The 18,090-nt window shown below is 36.3% G+C and overlaps 1 protein-coding gene across 1 annotated transcript in view; it reads left to right on the forward strand.

Annotated features, from left to right (window-relative positions):
• The window catches only part of LOC145665725 (uncharacterized), a 38,650-nt gene that overhangs the window by 1,677 nt on the left and 18,883 nt on the right, over window positions 1–18,090 (forward strand). The window contains exons 2-3 of the mRNA XM_081732870.1: window positions 1,415–1,562; window positions 10,579–10,772. Of these exons, the coding sequence (XP_081588996.1) occupies window positions 1,415–1,562; window positions 10,579–10,772 (342 nt within the window). The remainder of the gene's footprint in view (window positions 1–1,414; window positions 1,563–10,578; window positions 10,773–18,090) is intronic.

Genomic DNA, 18,090 nt, shown 5'->3' on the forward strand with positions numbered 1-18,090 from the left:
AACGTGATGAAGTTGTCTTAACTCCGAAGGTGTATATGTTGAAAAGTAGTGCCATCTGTGCTGTATCTGTTACAATAAATGTTTCAAGTTTACATTCTTCGTTGTGTTTATCGCCCTATAGAAACTTACTTTTTATACGCACTTGTATAAATAATCAAAGACCCAAAATAACTTCCAAGGACGTTTATTTATTGGCCAAATTTCCATCTTTCGTACATTTCTCATTATAACAATATAAATTCACAATTTATAATCTCAAGAGCTTATTCCTCGCGTTACGGTTTAGAATATTAGCACTTTATTCAACAAGGGCATAGGCAGCACATCGATTTATATTATATGAACGACATTACATATGACATTGATTTATGTCATATTTAGACATTATTAAAGACGTCTTCCAGAAAATTGTATGAACGAAGTTCACTCTCATAAGTATCCTTCCACGTGCTTCCGAAAGAAATTAATAATTGCATATTGTAGGTCATGAATGATTAATAAAAAAATGGTGAAATTTGAATAAAATAATTTGATTCGGTTTCGACAAAAATACAATTTCAATTGTTTTTGCTTCAAGACGCTATCATTAAGGAAAGCAATATATTCTCTAGAAGCGGGAAAACACGCATCCACAAGTAGGTTTTCTTGTATATGGTTGCCAACTATTCATCTAGTAAACTTTTGAATTCAATTTATTTTCACAATTAAAGTGTTAAGTTTGAAGCGAACATAATGGCCATTATTCCTTGCCATTAGGTTTTAGGATTTTAATTTTGGGTAGGCCCGCTCCTTCGCTTAAGGATACATATACACATTTTATTGATTAATGACAGTAGGAAATTACTTTTACAGTAGTGGTTGATGCTATTTGTTAAATATTTATCTATCATTGATATAAATAGTAGAAAATATATTTACCTAGGTACTATTTATTGTATCTTTTAACGTTCATATATTTTTCAAGATTTTTGGGTAGGCCCGTGCCTACCCGCGGCCTACCCGCTGAAGCCGCAACCGATTCCTTGTATTTCAAGTGATTTCATATTTTAATCTTTCTTCAACATTTCTCCCTCACCCTAATAAACGTTCAACCTTAAAGAGGATAAGGCTAATTCAATCTGTGTCAAAACGTTCTTACATTTCTGTTTATCTTAGCCTATTTTCTCTCTTTTCAAGAATAATTATTATAATTATTTTCTTCAGAAATCGTTTGATAAGCAATCCTGAATTTGCAATGTTTTCCAGAATCTAATAGAAAAATAAGTAAATAAAGCTGCACAATACTTTCAATATATATTTTATTTAATATACTACAATATGAAATGTGAGTTTGTATTAATATTTTGCGTATGTAGACATGTAGAAAGTACACTAAAAATCTGTAAAACAAACAATTTTAAATAAAATATTTCAGATTAACTGCTTCATGGCTAACTTTCATTTTGCTGTTTGGAGTTTCACTTGCAACAGACATAACCAAAGAATATGAAAATAATCTGGCTTCAAACACACTTTCTCGCAAACCAAGGCATTTGGTTTTCCTTGAGGGATCTGTGTTTCAAGTAAGTTTTATATTTTAAATTTACTCTTTAATACCACGTAAGTCATTTGTTTTTACACACACTCTAACAGAAGAAAATTGTATGATTATAGGTAATATGCAGGTATTTTCTGAATATTTTAAATTGATCTATACTCAGAACATTCACTTTTATGTTAACCCTCGCACTACCTAAGTATTGTTTGTAACGCGTACTACCAAGGGAGGAGAGGGTCATTTTGTGCTCACCTGTTGAGATTAAATATTGTATATCTCGCCAAAGAAACAAATTAGAAACTCTCACAAAAATCTAGAGGATAAGACTAACAGCTATTTATTATGCTGCCATCTAGGAGTGACACTTGTGAATGTCAGTCAAATTTCCTACCAACGAGGGGGACAGGGTACTGTGTATCCACCAACTTAAAATAGCAAATTTATGAGACACACTAACGTGACAATCTGAAAATGAACAGTATACGGGATAAGACAAACCGCCAAAGTCAGAAAAGGCGTGATACAGCTATTTATTTTACTGCCATCTAAAAGTGAAACTACTAAATGTCAATCACATCTCCTACCAACGGGTACTTTATGCCCACCAACTTAAAATAGCAAATTTATGAGACACACTAACGTGACAATCTGAAAATGAACAGTATACGGGATAAGACAAACCGCCAAAGTCAGAAAAGGCGTGATACAGCTATTTATTTTACTGCCATCTAAAAGTGAAACTACTAAATGTCAATCACATCTCCTACCAACGGGTACTTTATGCCCACCAACTTAAAATAGCAAATTTATGAGACACACTAACGTGACAATCTGAAAATGAACAGTATACGGGATAAGACAAACCGCCAAAGTCAGAAAAGGCGTGATACAGCTATTTATTTTACTGCCATCTAAAAGTGAAACTACTAAATGTCAATCACATCTCCTACCAACGGGTACTTTATGCCCACCAACTTAAAATAGCAAATTTATGAGACACACTAACGTGACAATCTGAAAATGAACAGTATACGGGATAAGACAAACCGCCAAAGTCAGAAAAGGCGTGATACAGCTATTTATTTTACTGCCATCTAAAAGTGAAACTACTAAATGTCAATCACATCTCCTACCAACGGGTACTTTATGCCCACCAACTTAAAATAGCAAATTTATGAGACACACTAACGTGACAATCTGAAAATGAACAGTATACGGGATAAGACAAACCGCCAAAGTCAGAAAAGGCGTGATACAGCTATTTATTTTACTGCCATCTAAAAGTGAAACTACTAAATGTCAATCACATCTCCTACCAACGGGTACTTTATGCCCACCAACTTAAAATAGCAAATTTATGAGACACACTAACGTGACAATCTGAAAATGAACAGTATACGGGATAAGACAAACCGCCAAAGTCAGAAAAGGCGTGATACAGCTATTTATTTTACTGCCATCTAAAAGTGAAACTACTAAATGTCAATCACATCTCCTACCAACGGGTACTTTATGCCCACCAACTTAAAATAGCAAATTTATGAGACACACTAACGTGACAATCTGAAAATGAACAGTATACGGGATAAGACAAACCGCCAAAGTCAGAAAAGGCGTGATACAGCTATTTATTTTACTGCCATCTAAAAGTGAAACTACTAAATGTCAATCACATCTCCTACCAACGGGTACTTTATGCCCACCAACTTAAAATAGCAAATTTATGAGACACACTAACGTGACAATCTGAAAATGAACAGTATACGGGATAAGACAAACCGCCAAAGTCAGAAAAGGCGTGATACAGCTATTTATTTTACTGCCATCTAAAAGTGAAACTACTAAATGTCAATCACATCTCCTACCAACGGGTACTTTATGCCCACCAACTTAAAATAGCAAATTTATGAGACACACTAACGTGACAATCTGAAAATGAACAGTATACGGGATAAGACAAACCGCCAAAGTCAGAAAAGGCGTGATACAGCTATTTATTTTACTGCCATCTAGAAGTGAAACTACTAAATGTCAATCACATCTCCTACCAACGGGTACTTTATGCCCACCAACTTAAAAGAGCAAATTTTGAGATACACTAACGTTCAATTTGAACCACTTTAAGGTATTCGCTTTAGCTAACCACATTGATCAATAACGTTTTTTTTTTTTTTTTTTTACAATTTTAAAGAAACGAAGAATACTTACAGAAAGTAGCTATACTATAGTGGACACAAAGTACCCCCCCCCCGTTGGTTGTCCGAGGATTACCGGGTATTCTACAATATAATTAACATTTAACGAAAAAAAGCTGTCAGAAGATCAAACATATAGCAATCGGTATATCTTACTAAGTAGAACAAAATGATATACGTGGGTTTAAACGTTCATGCGTAGTTTTTGACAAAATTGAGAAAACAAATTATTCTTTAAACCTTAAAAACATTGCTGAACGAAAACCACTACACCTATTACGGTGGGACTGTACTAGGGATGCCCACAAAGTTCCGGGGTTCTTGGAGATCCGGTTTTCAGAACCGGTTCCAGACCTGGATCCGAAAACCCGGTTCGAGAACTGGATCTTAGAAACCGATTCCAGATCTAGATCCGAAAGCCCCAAAGACCTGTAAAGGAGGCACTTTCACGTTTAAAACATTGCAAAGAGGACCACGCGCTTGTCTCCCCACCCAGACCCGCTTGTGCCCCCGACAAAAAATTTTTGGTTCACCAGTGAGTGTTTAGCCAAATCAGTTTGCCAGTTTGCCTGTTCAGTCAATGAGTTTGCCAGTTATCCAGTTTGTTTAACCAAATGAGGCCGCCTGGGCGCCTGGCTGTCGCTTCTACCATTTCATCTAGCACACTGTTCACAGCATGCCAGCAGCTCGGGTTTAGCGTAGGGATTGCCACAAAGTTCCGGTTCCAGCGGAACCGGTTCCGGATTCGGTTTCAGACCTGGATCCGAAAAATCGGTTCCAGAACCGGATCTTAGGAACCAGTTTCAGTCCTGGAATCGAAAAACCGGTTCCGGAACCAGATCTTTTAGAACCGGATTCGTTCAGAGCCGAAAACCGGATCCCCAGGAACCGGTTCTGGGCATCCCTAGACTGTACCTGAAGTATACCTTCATGAATACCTTCAGAGACAATTCGTTAATCAGGCGTTAGTCACGCGATTAGTTCGTCTCGTATTAGTTTTGTACTAAGAATATGGTGTACTTTTTGGTATTCAGAATATACTTGGAGTTCAACTAATAAGTTGATTTGGGTATGATTAACTAATATAACCTGAATACACCGGATGACAAAAAAAATGTGACAACTACAGAAATCTAGACGTGTTGCTGCGTAGTCTGTAAAAATAAAAATAGATGAAATAGGAAATTCGATTTGTTTTCTTTGTGGTTTGACATCACAACGACTTATAAATAGTTACGAGATCGGATTAAAACTATTCTTTACTGAGGTATATACTTATGGCAGGAATAGGTAGAAGTCAATCAATATTAGTGATATGTTGTAATTATAAAGGAAGCTAATTTATTGATCAGTTGTATGTATCCCTCAGAAAACTGAAAATTACTCATCTCTTGCTGTTCACTTTAAGAAACAGTAATGCTGTTATAGAGGACTTGGCTAAATAGCTTCTTCATAGTTAATTCACCCGATGAGGAAATATATAGAGACACAGACAGAAAGAAATAAAGATAGATAAATAATTGCATTTGTATTTTCATAATGAAGTTTATTGTGGCTAAACCAGGGTACCCTATGCTCTAAATTAATTAGTCAGATGTGATTAACAAAGTCAACTATTACGTGCTAATCAGAGAATCTGAACACACTTCTGTTAACAATGCATTAGTCAAGCCCTTAATATGGTGCTGATCATACGTCAAAACGACTCTGCATAAGGCCCTTTAACTTTATGTTGTAGTAAACTAACATATAGTCTAAAGACATAGATATTGATATATAGCGTTAAATATCAGATCGTGTATTCCTCTAGTAGGGACACTCACACTCCTAACAGTTACGAACATTCAACTTTAATCAACTTTTAATTACATTAATTCACGTTTCATCACTGCTCGTATATTTCTTCCACAATTAGATAAAATTTCACAGAGTAATCAGAATTTTGTAATGTAGGTAGTTAGAATTCCATAATACCCACACATTTTGATTCTTTCAAAAGTACATAGTTTAAAATGTAATATATATATATATATATATTGAAGATATGACAACATAGTACATGAACATGTATTCAAAACAATAACTTATTAGAAACATTTTCAGAATGAAACAATTGAACAGAAATAAACATATACCGTAACATAGCGTATATAAACTTTAAATAACATTAAGAAGAAAGAATAACACGTCACCTGAGAGACAGAATCTTAGGAAGAAAGCTTGTATAACGGAAGGAGCAGCTCCACATGGAATATTCTTCACAAAAATCACAAAAATCATACCGTTCTGTCTAAAAGTGACGAGTTAGATACTTTCTCCAATTCATTTTTTTTTTTTTTTTTTTTTTTTTTTTTGGTTAGAAATACAATTTTATTTTTAAATTCTGATTTAAGAGATAAGCTAAAGAGGAAGTGGACTTCTACGAAGCAATTATATTTTCTGGAAAAATGACAAAACGGAGCTTAAGGTTTGTGGCTATTTGGAACTTTTAAAAGCAAAGGTAAATCTCGTATATCGTAGTAAGTACTGGGTAGTATGCAATGTTATTAGTGTTTAACGAAAACAAAATGTCCGAAGATGAAACATATAACTGGTAGATTTGATTGAGTTGATCAACATGATATAAGTAACAATAAATGCTCATGTAGCTTTTCAGAAAATCGATAAAAACAAAATTCATTTTGGTAATTCTAAGAATGTATGTAGCAACTGAAACTGGTTGAATCAACCTTTTCATTAAGCTAATAGTTAAACGACAGTAGACAGTATGGTTAATAAGATGGCTCAAAATTATTATCTATTCTTAAACTTTATTTTTTTTTTTTTTTACTGTAATAGAGCAGGTGTCTAGTATTCCATATCTGGGTAGTATTCTTAGTAATGATATGAAGTGTGAACATGAAATATCAGGTAGAATAGGAATAGCGAAAGAAGCCTTTAGGAAGAAGAAAAGACTATTTTGTAGGACTTTGAATAAAGGGTTGACAAAAAGACTTATAAAATGCTTAGTGTGGAGTATTGTACTGTGTGGGTCGGAGACATGAACATTACGCAAAATTGATGAACAACGATTTGAAGCTTCCGAAATGTAGCTGTGGAGAAGAATGAAGAGAATTAGCTTGATCGAGCGGAAAACGAGTAAGAGGGTGTTACAAATTGTGGGGGAGAAAACAACAATTCTAGATATTATTAAGAAGAGGAAGAGAAACTGTTTGGGACATTGGCTACGAAGGTACTTTATCATGAGTTACGTGCTAGAGGATATAGTGGCAGGAAAGAGGAAGGACGAAGGAGACTACAATTAATGGACGATATGAAACCAGAGAAAGGTTACGTGAAGACGAAGAGATTAACGGAAGACCGTAGGGCATGGCAGCTTATCAGTTGCAGCAAGTGGCCTGCCAATAATGACATAATACCTATGATGATGATGATGATGATGATGATGATGATGATGATGATGATGATGATGATGATGATGATGATGATGATGATGATGATAATGATAAAACATAGGACTATGATAGAACATGCAAAAATAGGATGTAAGTCTATGAACAGTTTACATTGAGATGAACAAAATTACAAGTTCCAAGGTGGATTATCATGCTTAGTTTTCGAGAAAAATGTGAGGAATGAATTTTTAAGGCATTAAAACGACCTACAGATCCGTAAAGTCTGTTCCAAAAGGGTCCCTCACCTTTTGACCGAAAATCTGAAGTTGAGACGTTTGGAGGTCTGTCTGAGGTTTAAAGCAAGGTTTGTGGAAGAAGGTGATGCATTTTTGAGTCGGATCGTCACCTGCGACGAAACATCGGTTCAGCACTACACTTCTGAATCCAAACAAGCCAGTGAGAAGTGGCGGAGGAAATGGAAGGCAGCACTAGTGAAAGCCAAGACTCGACTGCTAGCTGGCAAGGTTCTTTCAACCGTTTTTTTCGATCGGCGAGGCATTTTGCTGATTGGCTTTTTACATGAGCGACGCACAATAAATGCTGAATACTACTGCGAGCTGTTGAACAAGGCAAGAGTAGCATATCGCCGCAAAAGACGAGACAAATCGATTCGACAATTCCTCCTCCTGCACGACAATGCGCGACCCCATACTGCAGCTCGAACTGTCCCGAAATGCACTGGACTACGCTTGAACATCTCCTTACAGCCGGATTTATCGCCCTGCGATTTTCATTTGTTCGCACCGCTTAAAGAAGCTCTAAGAGGCAGTCTTGGGTAAGTTACTTGTAAAAATGTAACGCGTTACAAGTTATTTTACTTTCTCTTAAAATGTAACGCGTTACTAACGCGTTACTTGCCATAAAAAAGTAACTGTTACTTTAATTCGAAAGTAACGTGTTACTAACGCGTTACTTTTGGGTCCGAAACTTTGAATATGTCAAAAAAAATCTTATTATTTCAATTTTCTGTACTACTATTACTGCCGCTATTATTATTATTATTATTATTATTATTATTATTATTATTATTATTATTATTATTATTATTATTATTATTATTATTATTATTATTATTATAACAACACTGTATAAACATGAAAGATAGGCGGTTTGTATTTAAATACTAAAAAAAGCAGTTGATTGCCAACCACGGTAGTCGTGAAGTCTAGGAATCAAGGACATTGTTCACGAGCTTCTTAATTTGGGTTAAGGGTCTAGGTTGAGTATTCGGGTGGAGCCAAACATTGTTAAAAGTTATTGGGCACTGGTTAAATATCTTCAAAACTGCTCGGCCTGGGTTTAGAATTGTCAACGACTCGAGTAGCTCAACTCACAGCTCATTCACTATCGACCCGAACCGAGAAGTGAGCCGAGCCACGGAGCCAACAGATCACCCAACCGAGTCGACTAGAGCCCTCGGCTCAGTTGAAGCGAACCGAGCAGATGGCTCATCCCAAGCAAGCCAGCTCGAGCCAATGATTCACTCCAAGCGAGCCGGCTCGAGCCATCGGCTCAGTTGAGCCGAGCCGAACTGAACTTGTTATAAAAAATCTCTTGGAATCTCGCTATTGAGACGAGACGAGATGCGAGCAGTGTACCCTCTCGTGAGCAACACTAAAAGTATTCCATATTACTGCTTAGCTTACATTTCTCATGGCTTTCGCTTTCCAGTTTAATCAGGCCATGATTTCAAAACGAGTTTACGAGCGAGCCATTTATCAAATTCGATTCGACACGAAACTCGACACCAAAAACAGTGAATCGGCTCGGAACTCGACTCGAGAATATTACCTTTGACTCGACTCGAAACTCGACTTGAATTCGAGTCGAGTTTTAGCTTGACTCCTGCCCATAACTAGGCGTTAGAAAAAATGGTTGCTTATTATTATTCTGCTAAACTAATTATATAATAATAACAATGTTGTTATGTAAAATTAAAAATACAGAATATAGAGAAACATTACACTACAACTAATTAAACTGGGGGTGAATCAACACATGAACTGGGGGTGAATCAAAACTCGCCAGTAACTCTAAAATCGACACATGCTTTTCAAAGCTAGTTGTTCCAAACTCTATAGTCAACGGGACTCTGAGATATACAAACTGATCTGAAAGAACTCCAATATTACATACCATCAACAAACTATTTTCTAGTAATGAAGTAGCCTGCTCATCAGAACACAGTTTATTCGTATTAACCCGTTACTGTATGTCGTTAATTATGACACCCTAGTTGTTGATAAATATTTCCCGCCGGGACACCACTTTTACTTTTAAATCCTGTCCACCATCATCTTTAGCTTTTAAGAAAATTATTCTTTCAAATATTCGAACGATAAAATATTTTCGTTCTCCATCTTTATAAAAGCAACAGCAATCAAAGTAAAATAGACTATCAGTACCATTGTACTCGTAATTCACTCACTGAATGTATCGATTTGGAGCTGTCAAAATCTACGACAAAATGATCCAGGTGCTTGCAATCAGTACACGTGATTTGACTGAGGGCATCTTCCAAAAACAACAAGTTGCACTATGATCTTATCTGTTTCTTTGTGTGCCGGTGACTGACTGTCAGTCACCTACATCGTTCATGCTCCATTGCTTCATTCTGAGAAATTCGCTTACGGGAAAGAAACATTTGTTTCCGAAAAAAAAAAATAATACGTATATATTGTAGTTACTCATCCGAAATGTAACGCGAAAAAAGTAACGCAAACTAGGTACGTTACTTGAAAACTTGTAACGCGTTACCGTTACAGTTACTTTGGAAAAATGTAACACATTACTAGGAAACGTTACTTAAAAAGTAACGCGTTACTTGCGTTACGTTACTTCCCAAGACTGCTAGGAGGGCAACGGATTGAAGATGACGAGAGTGTGGAAGAGCGTGCAACTGGCTGGTGACACGATCGACTGGTAGTTTTTACGGTGAGGACATCAAAAAGCTGTCCATACGCTGGGACAAATGCATTTCCAAAGAAGGAAACTGTGGAAAAATAAATTGTAAGTGCCTTGTGATATTCAATAAATGAATTTAAATAAAAAAAATATAAAATCCCGTTTATATTTGATCCACCCTCGTATATAGCTTTCTTTTCTAACTTCATTTCTGTTCTAATAACTTCACTGTATTAGGTTTTATTTTTAAAACTAGTTCTTCCTTTATATTTTCACATGTAAATTGTAGATTTGCAATGTGTTGAGCATATTGAGGAGCAAAGTGTAGGCTATAATTGATGATAAGCTATTGGTTTTAAAGGAATCCCTTTCGTGATATGTTTTATACATTGCATATAGAATAGTTCATAATGGATATATATAGACCATTTAATTTATTTTGTGTTCAATTCAAATTATGGTGATTTTCTTAATACTATATTTTCAGGTGACCCTTGTATTAGCCTTTCCTCTTGATATTCCAGAGAAAGATATTGAGTTAGGATTCAATATGCAGGCAAGTTATGAGTTACCAGACAATGCAACTGAATTTCGATTTCCACACTACACTACAGCCAGTGAGTCATTGAAAAAAGTTGACAAAAGGAGTGCATATAATACACTTGAGGACATCATTAACAGGTACGTTTATTTAAACTGTGGTGACTATTGAAGTATGTAGCCTATAGCAACCTTCGTCGCAACTTGAAGATGCTTAAATCATGTAATTGCAAGAACTTGTTGTAATTACAGCTACTAAAAGCAATTGCTGTAATGTTAGAAAAGAGAAGGAAAACAAAAATCATTTTGAATATTTTTCACAAATACACCATTTTCAGCAATGTTGTGGACTTTATCAATGTTTATCATATCTCCGGGACGGTTTAAGATGTCGAAGTGCTGTAAACTGGAAAATGATTTATTCGCCAATTGCAAACCATACAAGTAACTAGATATGATACTTATCTAACCATGCTATCGAAATAAAATCTTTCGAAAAAAATTAATTGTTTCAAGCCCTTGTAATTTCGTTCCTATTCATTCGAAACAACCCATACCATGACCACGATATACAACTCTAAGGTGCTTTCGATGTGCATTATCTCGCCCTTCTCCGTTGTGCTGTATGTGTAATAGAGGCTTCCAAATTTTGGATGTTTGTGATACTATAACATCCTTAGTTTGCAACACTGAATAATAAATGTGATATTTTAAATTTTCAATTGGCATTTTGATTTGAAATATGTACTGCCATTTGAAAAATGTGACTTTATGTTCAGTTGACAACACAATTGTTGGGTGTTTCTGTTTAATACATGCAGGGATGTTCCCCTTCTTACAGTTGCTTCGTGCAAAGTTTTACTTTTGTCCCTCTTTTTACTTTTCCGTTATCACGTTTGACCTTATGAATGGTGCACTCCAAAACATTGCGCCTTTGGAGAGAAGACTAAAAATAAATGTATTGTAATTTTAAAATAATTATAAATTATAATTAATTCAAAAAGGTTTTTTAATAAAGTAACTAACGTTTTTTCTTTATTGGCTTTATGATATTTAATGACCATCTTTGTTTTTCCATAGTTAAGAAAGTATCTTTACACCATTATTAGTTGGAAAATCAATCAGGTTGTCGAAAAAGTAAAATTTTCAAACCACATGCACCATTTTGTTCGATGATTTCCTGCCATTTTTCCAGCAACACCATAATCCCATCGCTAGAGAACTTCTGTAGCTTCTTGTCAGACATCGTCAGGAGAGGTAATTGGAGATCTTCATGTATCTAGGCCATTCTGGTGTCTTTTGAGTGACCGGAAATGGATCTTGCCGCCTTGTTCTGGACGACTTGCAGCGGGTGGAGGTAGGAGCGTGGTGTGTGGCTCCAGGCTTGATGTGCGTACATCAGAATAGATCTGATGCACATGTTATAGAAAAAGTACCACGTGGTTTCGACAGGTCTCTTTTGAAACGAACTTAACACGGTTTCGAAAGTTTAGCGATGACCGAAACAATGATAGTCTGACAGTAACACGCCCGAGCCATACGGTGAATGGACTAAAACCTTCCAGGCAAGTTATCTTAATTTCTGACGAATTGTTAAAAATATGTCCGGTCTGGGTTTGTCAGTGTAGTATACGACACCTTTTCTGTTCACCACTTCCGGTCACTTCTGTAGAACTGCTAGGTGCACTCGTGCTAATTACTGATAATACAGGTCCAAGTCTATCCTGTTCTGTGGTAGCAGCTCGTGATGAACGAAACCCTTCCAATCCCACTAAACGCACAGCATGACCTTCCTGGGCGTCAATCAGTGCGTGCTTTGCCACAGACTGTGGAACTTCTCACCTCAACCACTATCTTTCTTGTAATCGTACCGTATATTGTTATCGTAGATTATTCACTGCTCGTAACTCGTGATCAACCGCTTCAGAAATGGTTTGAGTTCGTTACGTTTCAGTAGAGATTCGCAGATAGAAATTGAATAGAGCACATAATTTTAAATTAGATCATATGGCACCCAAATGCCGAGCTTCTTTTTGTATACAGTTATCTGCAAATTGTTTAATACTGCTTGGTAATGGACGATTAGCTTTTGATGTCATGACTGCTTACATACCGGTCTTACTCGGTTTTCACCTGAATATCATGAACTTTTGCTTTGTATGGTCATCCTCTGCGAGAAGCGTTTTGAACTAACAAATTTAGAGAACGAAAGTAATTGAACCATTTTTTTGCTTTTGATAACGTATCTTCTCCATACATAGCAAAAAGAAATCTTCGTGTACTTGCGCAGTGTTTGCTAATTTTTCGAAATAAAATAGTAAAATGTAGCGCAGTTTTGTAGAAGGTTCACTCATATTCACCGCGCAATACCTTACGTCTGTCTGATTATAAGAAATCCACTACTTTTTAAACATCTACTAGTTCCAACTTTCTGGTTTCAAATACTGTTAAACATGACTCAATGCACCTCATAAACCCTGAGGTTCAGGGCACTAACCATGAGCAAGCGGCTCAATACTTTTTAGATGCCCTAATATAATTAGTTTCATACGTCCTGTAGGAAAGCTTCCCTACCAAAAAATGTTAATATTAAATAAAACATTTAATTTGGGGCTACATCCTTGTTTTGGTCCCAGGTGGCGATCCTACATCGTAAGATACCGAATCATATCATATGACTTCAGCACGATAGAGTCCGATCTAGGATCTGGGAACATCCTCGAAATCAGGGAGGTGTTACCATCCTAGCCTTGTCTACCTCACATTAGAGCTGACAAGGGAGGATCACGCAGTGGCTCCGCTGAGATCTGAACGAGTCAATTGTGTTTGCATTTGATATGTTATAACTAGACGAATCCCAAACTATACGTGCCACCGGGTGGGATATTGTGAGTTACAACATATTTTGTAATATAAAAGGTACAAAAAAATTACGTGGCAGAATAATTTGAACCAAGTCATTTGTTCGGAAACGGTTGGGTAAATGGAAAACTCGGTAAACACATATTCCATCATTTTCAAGAAGAAACTTTTTGGGGTAAAAAAAACTTTGCCCCAGGGTCTCAGACGGCGTCCAATTCAAAATGTACAAATGCCAAGGTGGGTTAAGTAGCACATAGTTTGAAAGCTGTTGTAAAATGAAAAAAAAAACAAACAAAAACGGAGCAAGTCTCGACTCTCTACGACAACCCTGTGCAAAACGGCGGCGGGTCAAAATGTAAACAAAAATTTAATTGAGAAGTCCATGGTCACCCTTATAAATCGGAAACGGTGAGACAAATGTGAAACCCGGAAAGGAAGTGTGGCATTATTTTCAAACTCCAACGATTTAAGTTAAAACGTCTTGTCGCAGGGCCCCCACAGGGTCTCAGGTGGAGTCCAACTAAAAAGTTTCAAATGGCAAGAACCCTGTGCAAAATGGCGGCAGGTCAAAATGTAAACAAAACTTAATTGAAAATCTAGGCCACCTTGAATAAAGATGGCCACTTAAAACCTATATCGAAAGGATCGGCATACCAAACTGCTAAAGCTAGAAAAAGCAAATTTGGCATTAATGTTGATCAGTGGGCGACAAAAAGATGGATGCGAAATTTTCAAAAACGCGACATCTTGAGTTCAAAATGCCAAACTATGTATCGAACGCATGCCCAGCTGAAACCACTGGTGTTGGAGAAGCGAAAGGTGGTATTTACGTTTATGGTTAATAGTAGATATCCACAAAATATCAAAGAGTATCATCTGTAATCCAATATGGCTGACAGCGTGAAAAATGAGTTTGTAATATATAAATATGCTATTTCTTGGAATATTGTGACCAAACCAACAAAATTTGACGCAGCTCGATGTACTGAAATGATTTCCACGTAGTTTGGTACTGCTCGCCAATCTTGTAAATGAATGTTTTTGAATATTTGGTATTGCATGAAATTTTGCGATGAAACCAACGAAAGGCATACAAATGTAACCTGCACGAATATCTTACAATAGAGCCCCGAACTGACTGGTGCAGCAAGTCCTTTATGTATGAACCACGTATGACAAAATTAGAAAAATACCAGACGGTATTCAACTTTTGTCTAGCAGTGTGAATAGGAAGTCAGAGTTGTGTGTTCATCGCATATTCGTTATATTCACGTAAATTATATCGAGAGAACCGTGACGAACGTGCATTAGGAACAAACCATATATGTGTTGTTAAGGAATGAAATAATAGTTGAAGTGAATCGAAATTCAATTGTTCTTTAATCTTCCTATTGTTTCTAAATAGATAATAGAGAAAAATAGAGATTTAGATTTGTACTGTTATGAATGACATAGGTTTTAAGCGGCCATCTTGGATTCAAGGTCCGCCATTTTGCACAAAGTTGTCGTAGAAAGTCGAGAATTGCTCCATCAACTTCCATCTAACAAGAGCTTTCAAACGATGTACTACTTAACCCTTTTTATCATTTGAAACTTTTAGTTGGACCCCACCTTGGAACCTGTGGGGGCCCTGCGACAAGACGTTTTAAATCAAATCTTTGTACTTTGAAAATTATGCCAGACTTCTTTTCCGGGTTTCACATTTGTCTCACCGTTTCCGATTTATAAGGTTGACCATGGACTTTTCAATTAAGTTTTTGTTTACATTTTGACCCGCCGCCATTTTGCACAGGGTTGTCGTAGAGAGTCGAGACTTGCTCCGTTTTCTTTCATTTTACAACAGCTTTCAAACTATGTACTACTTAAACCACCTTGTCATTTGAAAATTTTGAGTTGGACCTCGTCCTGGGCCCTCCGGGAGACCCTGGGGCAATTTTTTATCCCAAAAAGTGTGTCCTTGAAATTGATGGGATACGTATTCGCCGAGCTTTCCATTTACCCAACCGTTTCCGAACAAATGACTCGGTTCAAACTATTCTGCCAATTTTGTGGCTTTCACGTTACAAAATATGTTGTAACTCACGATATTCCGCCCGGTGGCACGTATAACTTTGTGATTCGTCTAGTTATAACATATCAAATGGAAACCAATTGCCTCGTTCGGAACTCAGTGGGGCCACTTCGTGACCCTCCCTTGTGATATACCAACTACACTACAGGAGACAATGATTCGTGTGATATTACTCATTTGGGAATGGAACAAACGTCTCCTGCTCGGCAGGATATCTCTTTATATTTTGTTTGGGTTACTTTACTTTCTGAGAATGGAAGTCAATGCATGAAGAGAATTACCTTGTACTCCCAAATGTTTAACTTTAAAAAAATTTACTCCACTATATCCCACAAGGGACTGAGACGTGTAACGTTAACGCAAAATTGGGCGTACTAAGATGGTAACAGCTGAACTTTCCCAGGCTTGTATCCTTTTTGTTAAGTGTTTCGGGGTCCTTTGAGGTATAGTATATATTAAGAAACACTTAACACTCCGAGAAAGTCGAAAATTAAAGTGGTCCTCTTAAGTTCTCGTGAACATAGCAGGACCAGAATACATATTTCTACAAATCTGAAGATCTTTCTGTACGAATTGTTTGTACTGCGTTTGTACCGGATTGTACCGTAAAAAATTTCCTTTGTACCGGTCTCAAATTCGAAAAAATCGAAAAATAAAGTGGTTCTGCTAAGTTCACGTGAACATAGCAGGACCACTGATAAAATTTTACAAATCTGAAGACTTTTCTGTACGAATGGTTTGTACCGCGTTTGTACCGGTTTCTACCTTAGAATGTTTCGTTTGTACCGGTTTCAAATTGAGGAAAACCGGAAAATAATGTGGTCCTGCTAAGTTCACTTGAGGATAGCAGGACTATTGCCTAATTTCCTGAAATTTTCAAAATATAAATATTCCATTAATAATTAAACAAAAAGTCAATGAATACAGAACGCAAAACAAGCTTTATTTATATTGTAAAAGTAAGACCTGTTTTTACATCGAATATAGTTAATAGGGTATCTTACTTAAAGTGCAAACAATATCCATAAACTAAATTGAAGGATTTATACGCAATAAATAAAACAAATAATTTCACATCTAACACTTGATATAAGTAGCAAGATAATAAACACTTAGATAGGTCCTTTAGGGAATTGTATGAATTTTCGTCCTATACGCACCAAAAATATATGTGCTGCTGATTATTTATTGCATGCATTTAGTGCTCTCTATTGTGACAGTGAGAAGTTCAGGGAACAAGTTGACAGTGTAACTCCAGATACAAATTCGGTTTCTATTATAAAACTAATGTGGAAATTTTACATAACGGCATTTGCCTTATCAATTGTGAAAGTACTGTTTTGAATATATTAAAACGAATCTTTTAATTCTTTCCACCCTGAACAGAAACAATAACTTGCAGTTCTCTCATTTGTACGGCACCGATAATTTTCAGATCGCACGTTTTAATGCCAATATAATGCCAATAATTGTTGAATATTGCAATAATTATAAGCATGGTTATCGAAATTTTATGATATATCTTATCTCTAATCTTATCTCTAATGTCTAATCTTATCTCTTATCTTTAACTTAGCAGGCCCACTTTATTTTTCGATTTTTTTGAATTTGAGACCGGTACAAACGAAAATTTTACGGTACAATTCTGTACAAACGCAGTACAAACGATTCGTACAGAAAAATCATCAAATTTGTAGAAATTTATCAGTGATCCTGCAATGTTCACGTGAGCTTAGCAGTACCACTTTATTTTTCGATTTTTCGAATTTGAGACCGGTACAAACAAAAGTTTTTACGGTACAATCCGGTACAAACGTAGAACAAACGATTCGTACAGAAAAATCTTCAGATTTGTAGAACTTTGTGTTCTGGTCCTGCTAGGTTCACGTGAACTTAGCAGGACCACTTTATTTTTCGATTTTTTTGAATTTGAGACCGGTACAAACGAAAATTTTACGGTACAATTCTGTACAAACGCAGTACAAACGATTCGTACAGAAAAATCATCAAATTTGTAGAAATTTATCAGTGATCCTGCAATGTTCACGTGAGCTTAGCAGTACCACTTTATTTTTCGATTTTTCGAATTTGAGACCGGTACAAACAAAAGTTTTTACGGTACAATCCGGTACAAACGTAGAACAAACGATTCGTACAGAAAAATCTTCAGATTTGTAGAACTTTGTGTTCTGGTTCTGCTAGGTTCACGTGAACTTAGCAGGACCACTTTATTTTTCGATTTTTTTGAATTTGAGACCGGTACAAACGAAAATTTTACGGTACAATTCTGTACAAACGCAGTACAAACGATTCGTACAGAAAAATCATCAAATTTGTAGAAATTTATCAGTGATCCTGCAATGTTCACGTGAGCTTAGCAGTACCACTTTATTTTTCGATTTTTCGAATTTGAGACCGGTACAAACAAAAGTTTTTACGGTACAATCCGGTACAAACGTAGAACAAACGATTCGTACAGAAAAATCTTCAGATTTATAGAACTTTGTGTTCTGGTCCTGCTAGGTT

The sequence above is a fragment of the Thermobia domestica genome, chromosome 12, assembly GCF_964235325.1.
Source record: "Thermobia domestica chromosome 12, izTheDome1.hap1.1, whole genome shotgun sequence".
NCBI lineage: Eukaryota > Metazoa > Arthropoda > Insecta > Zygentoma > Lepismatidae > Thermobia > Thermobia domestica.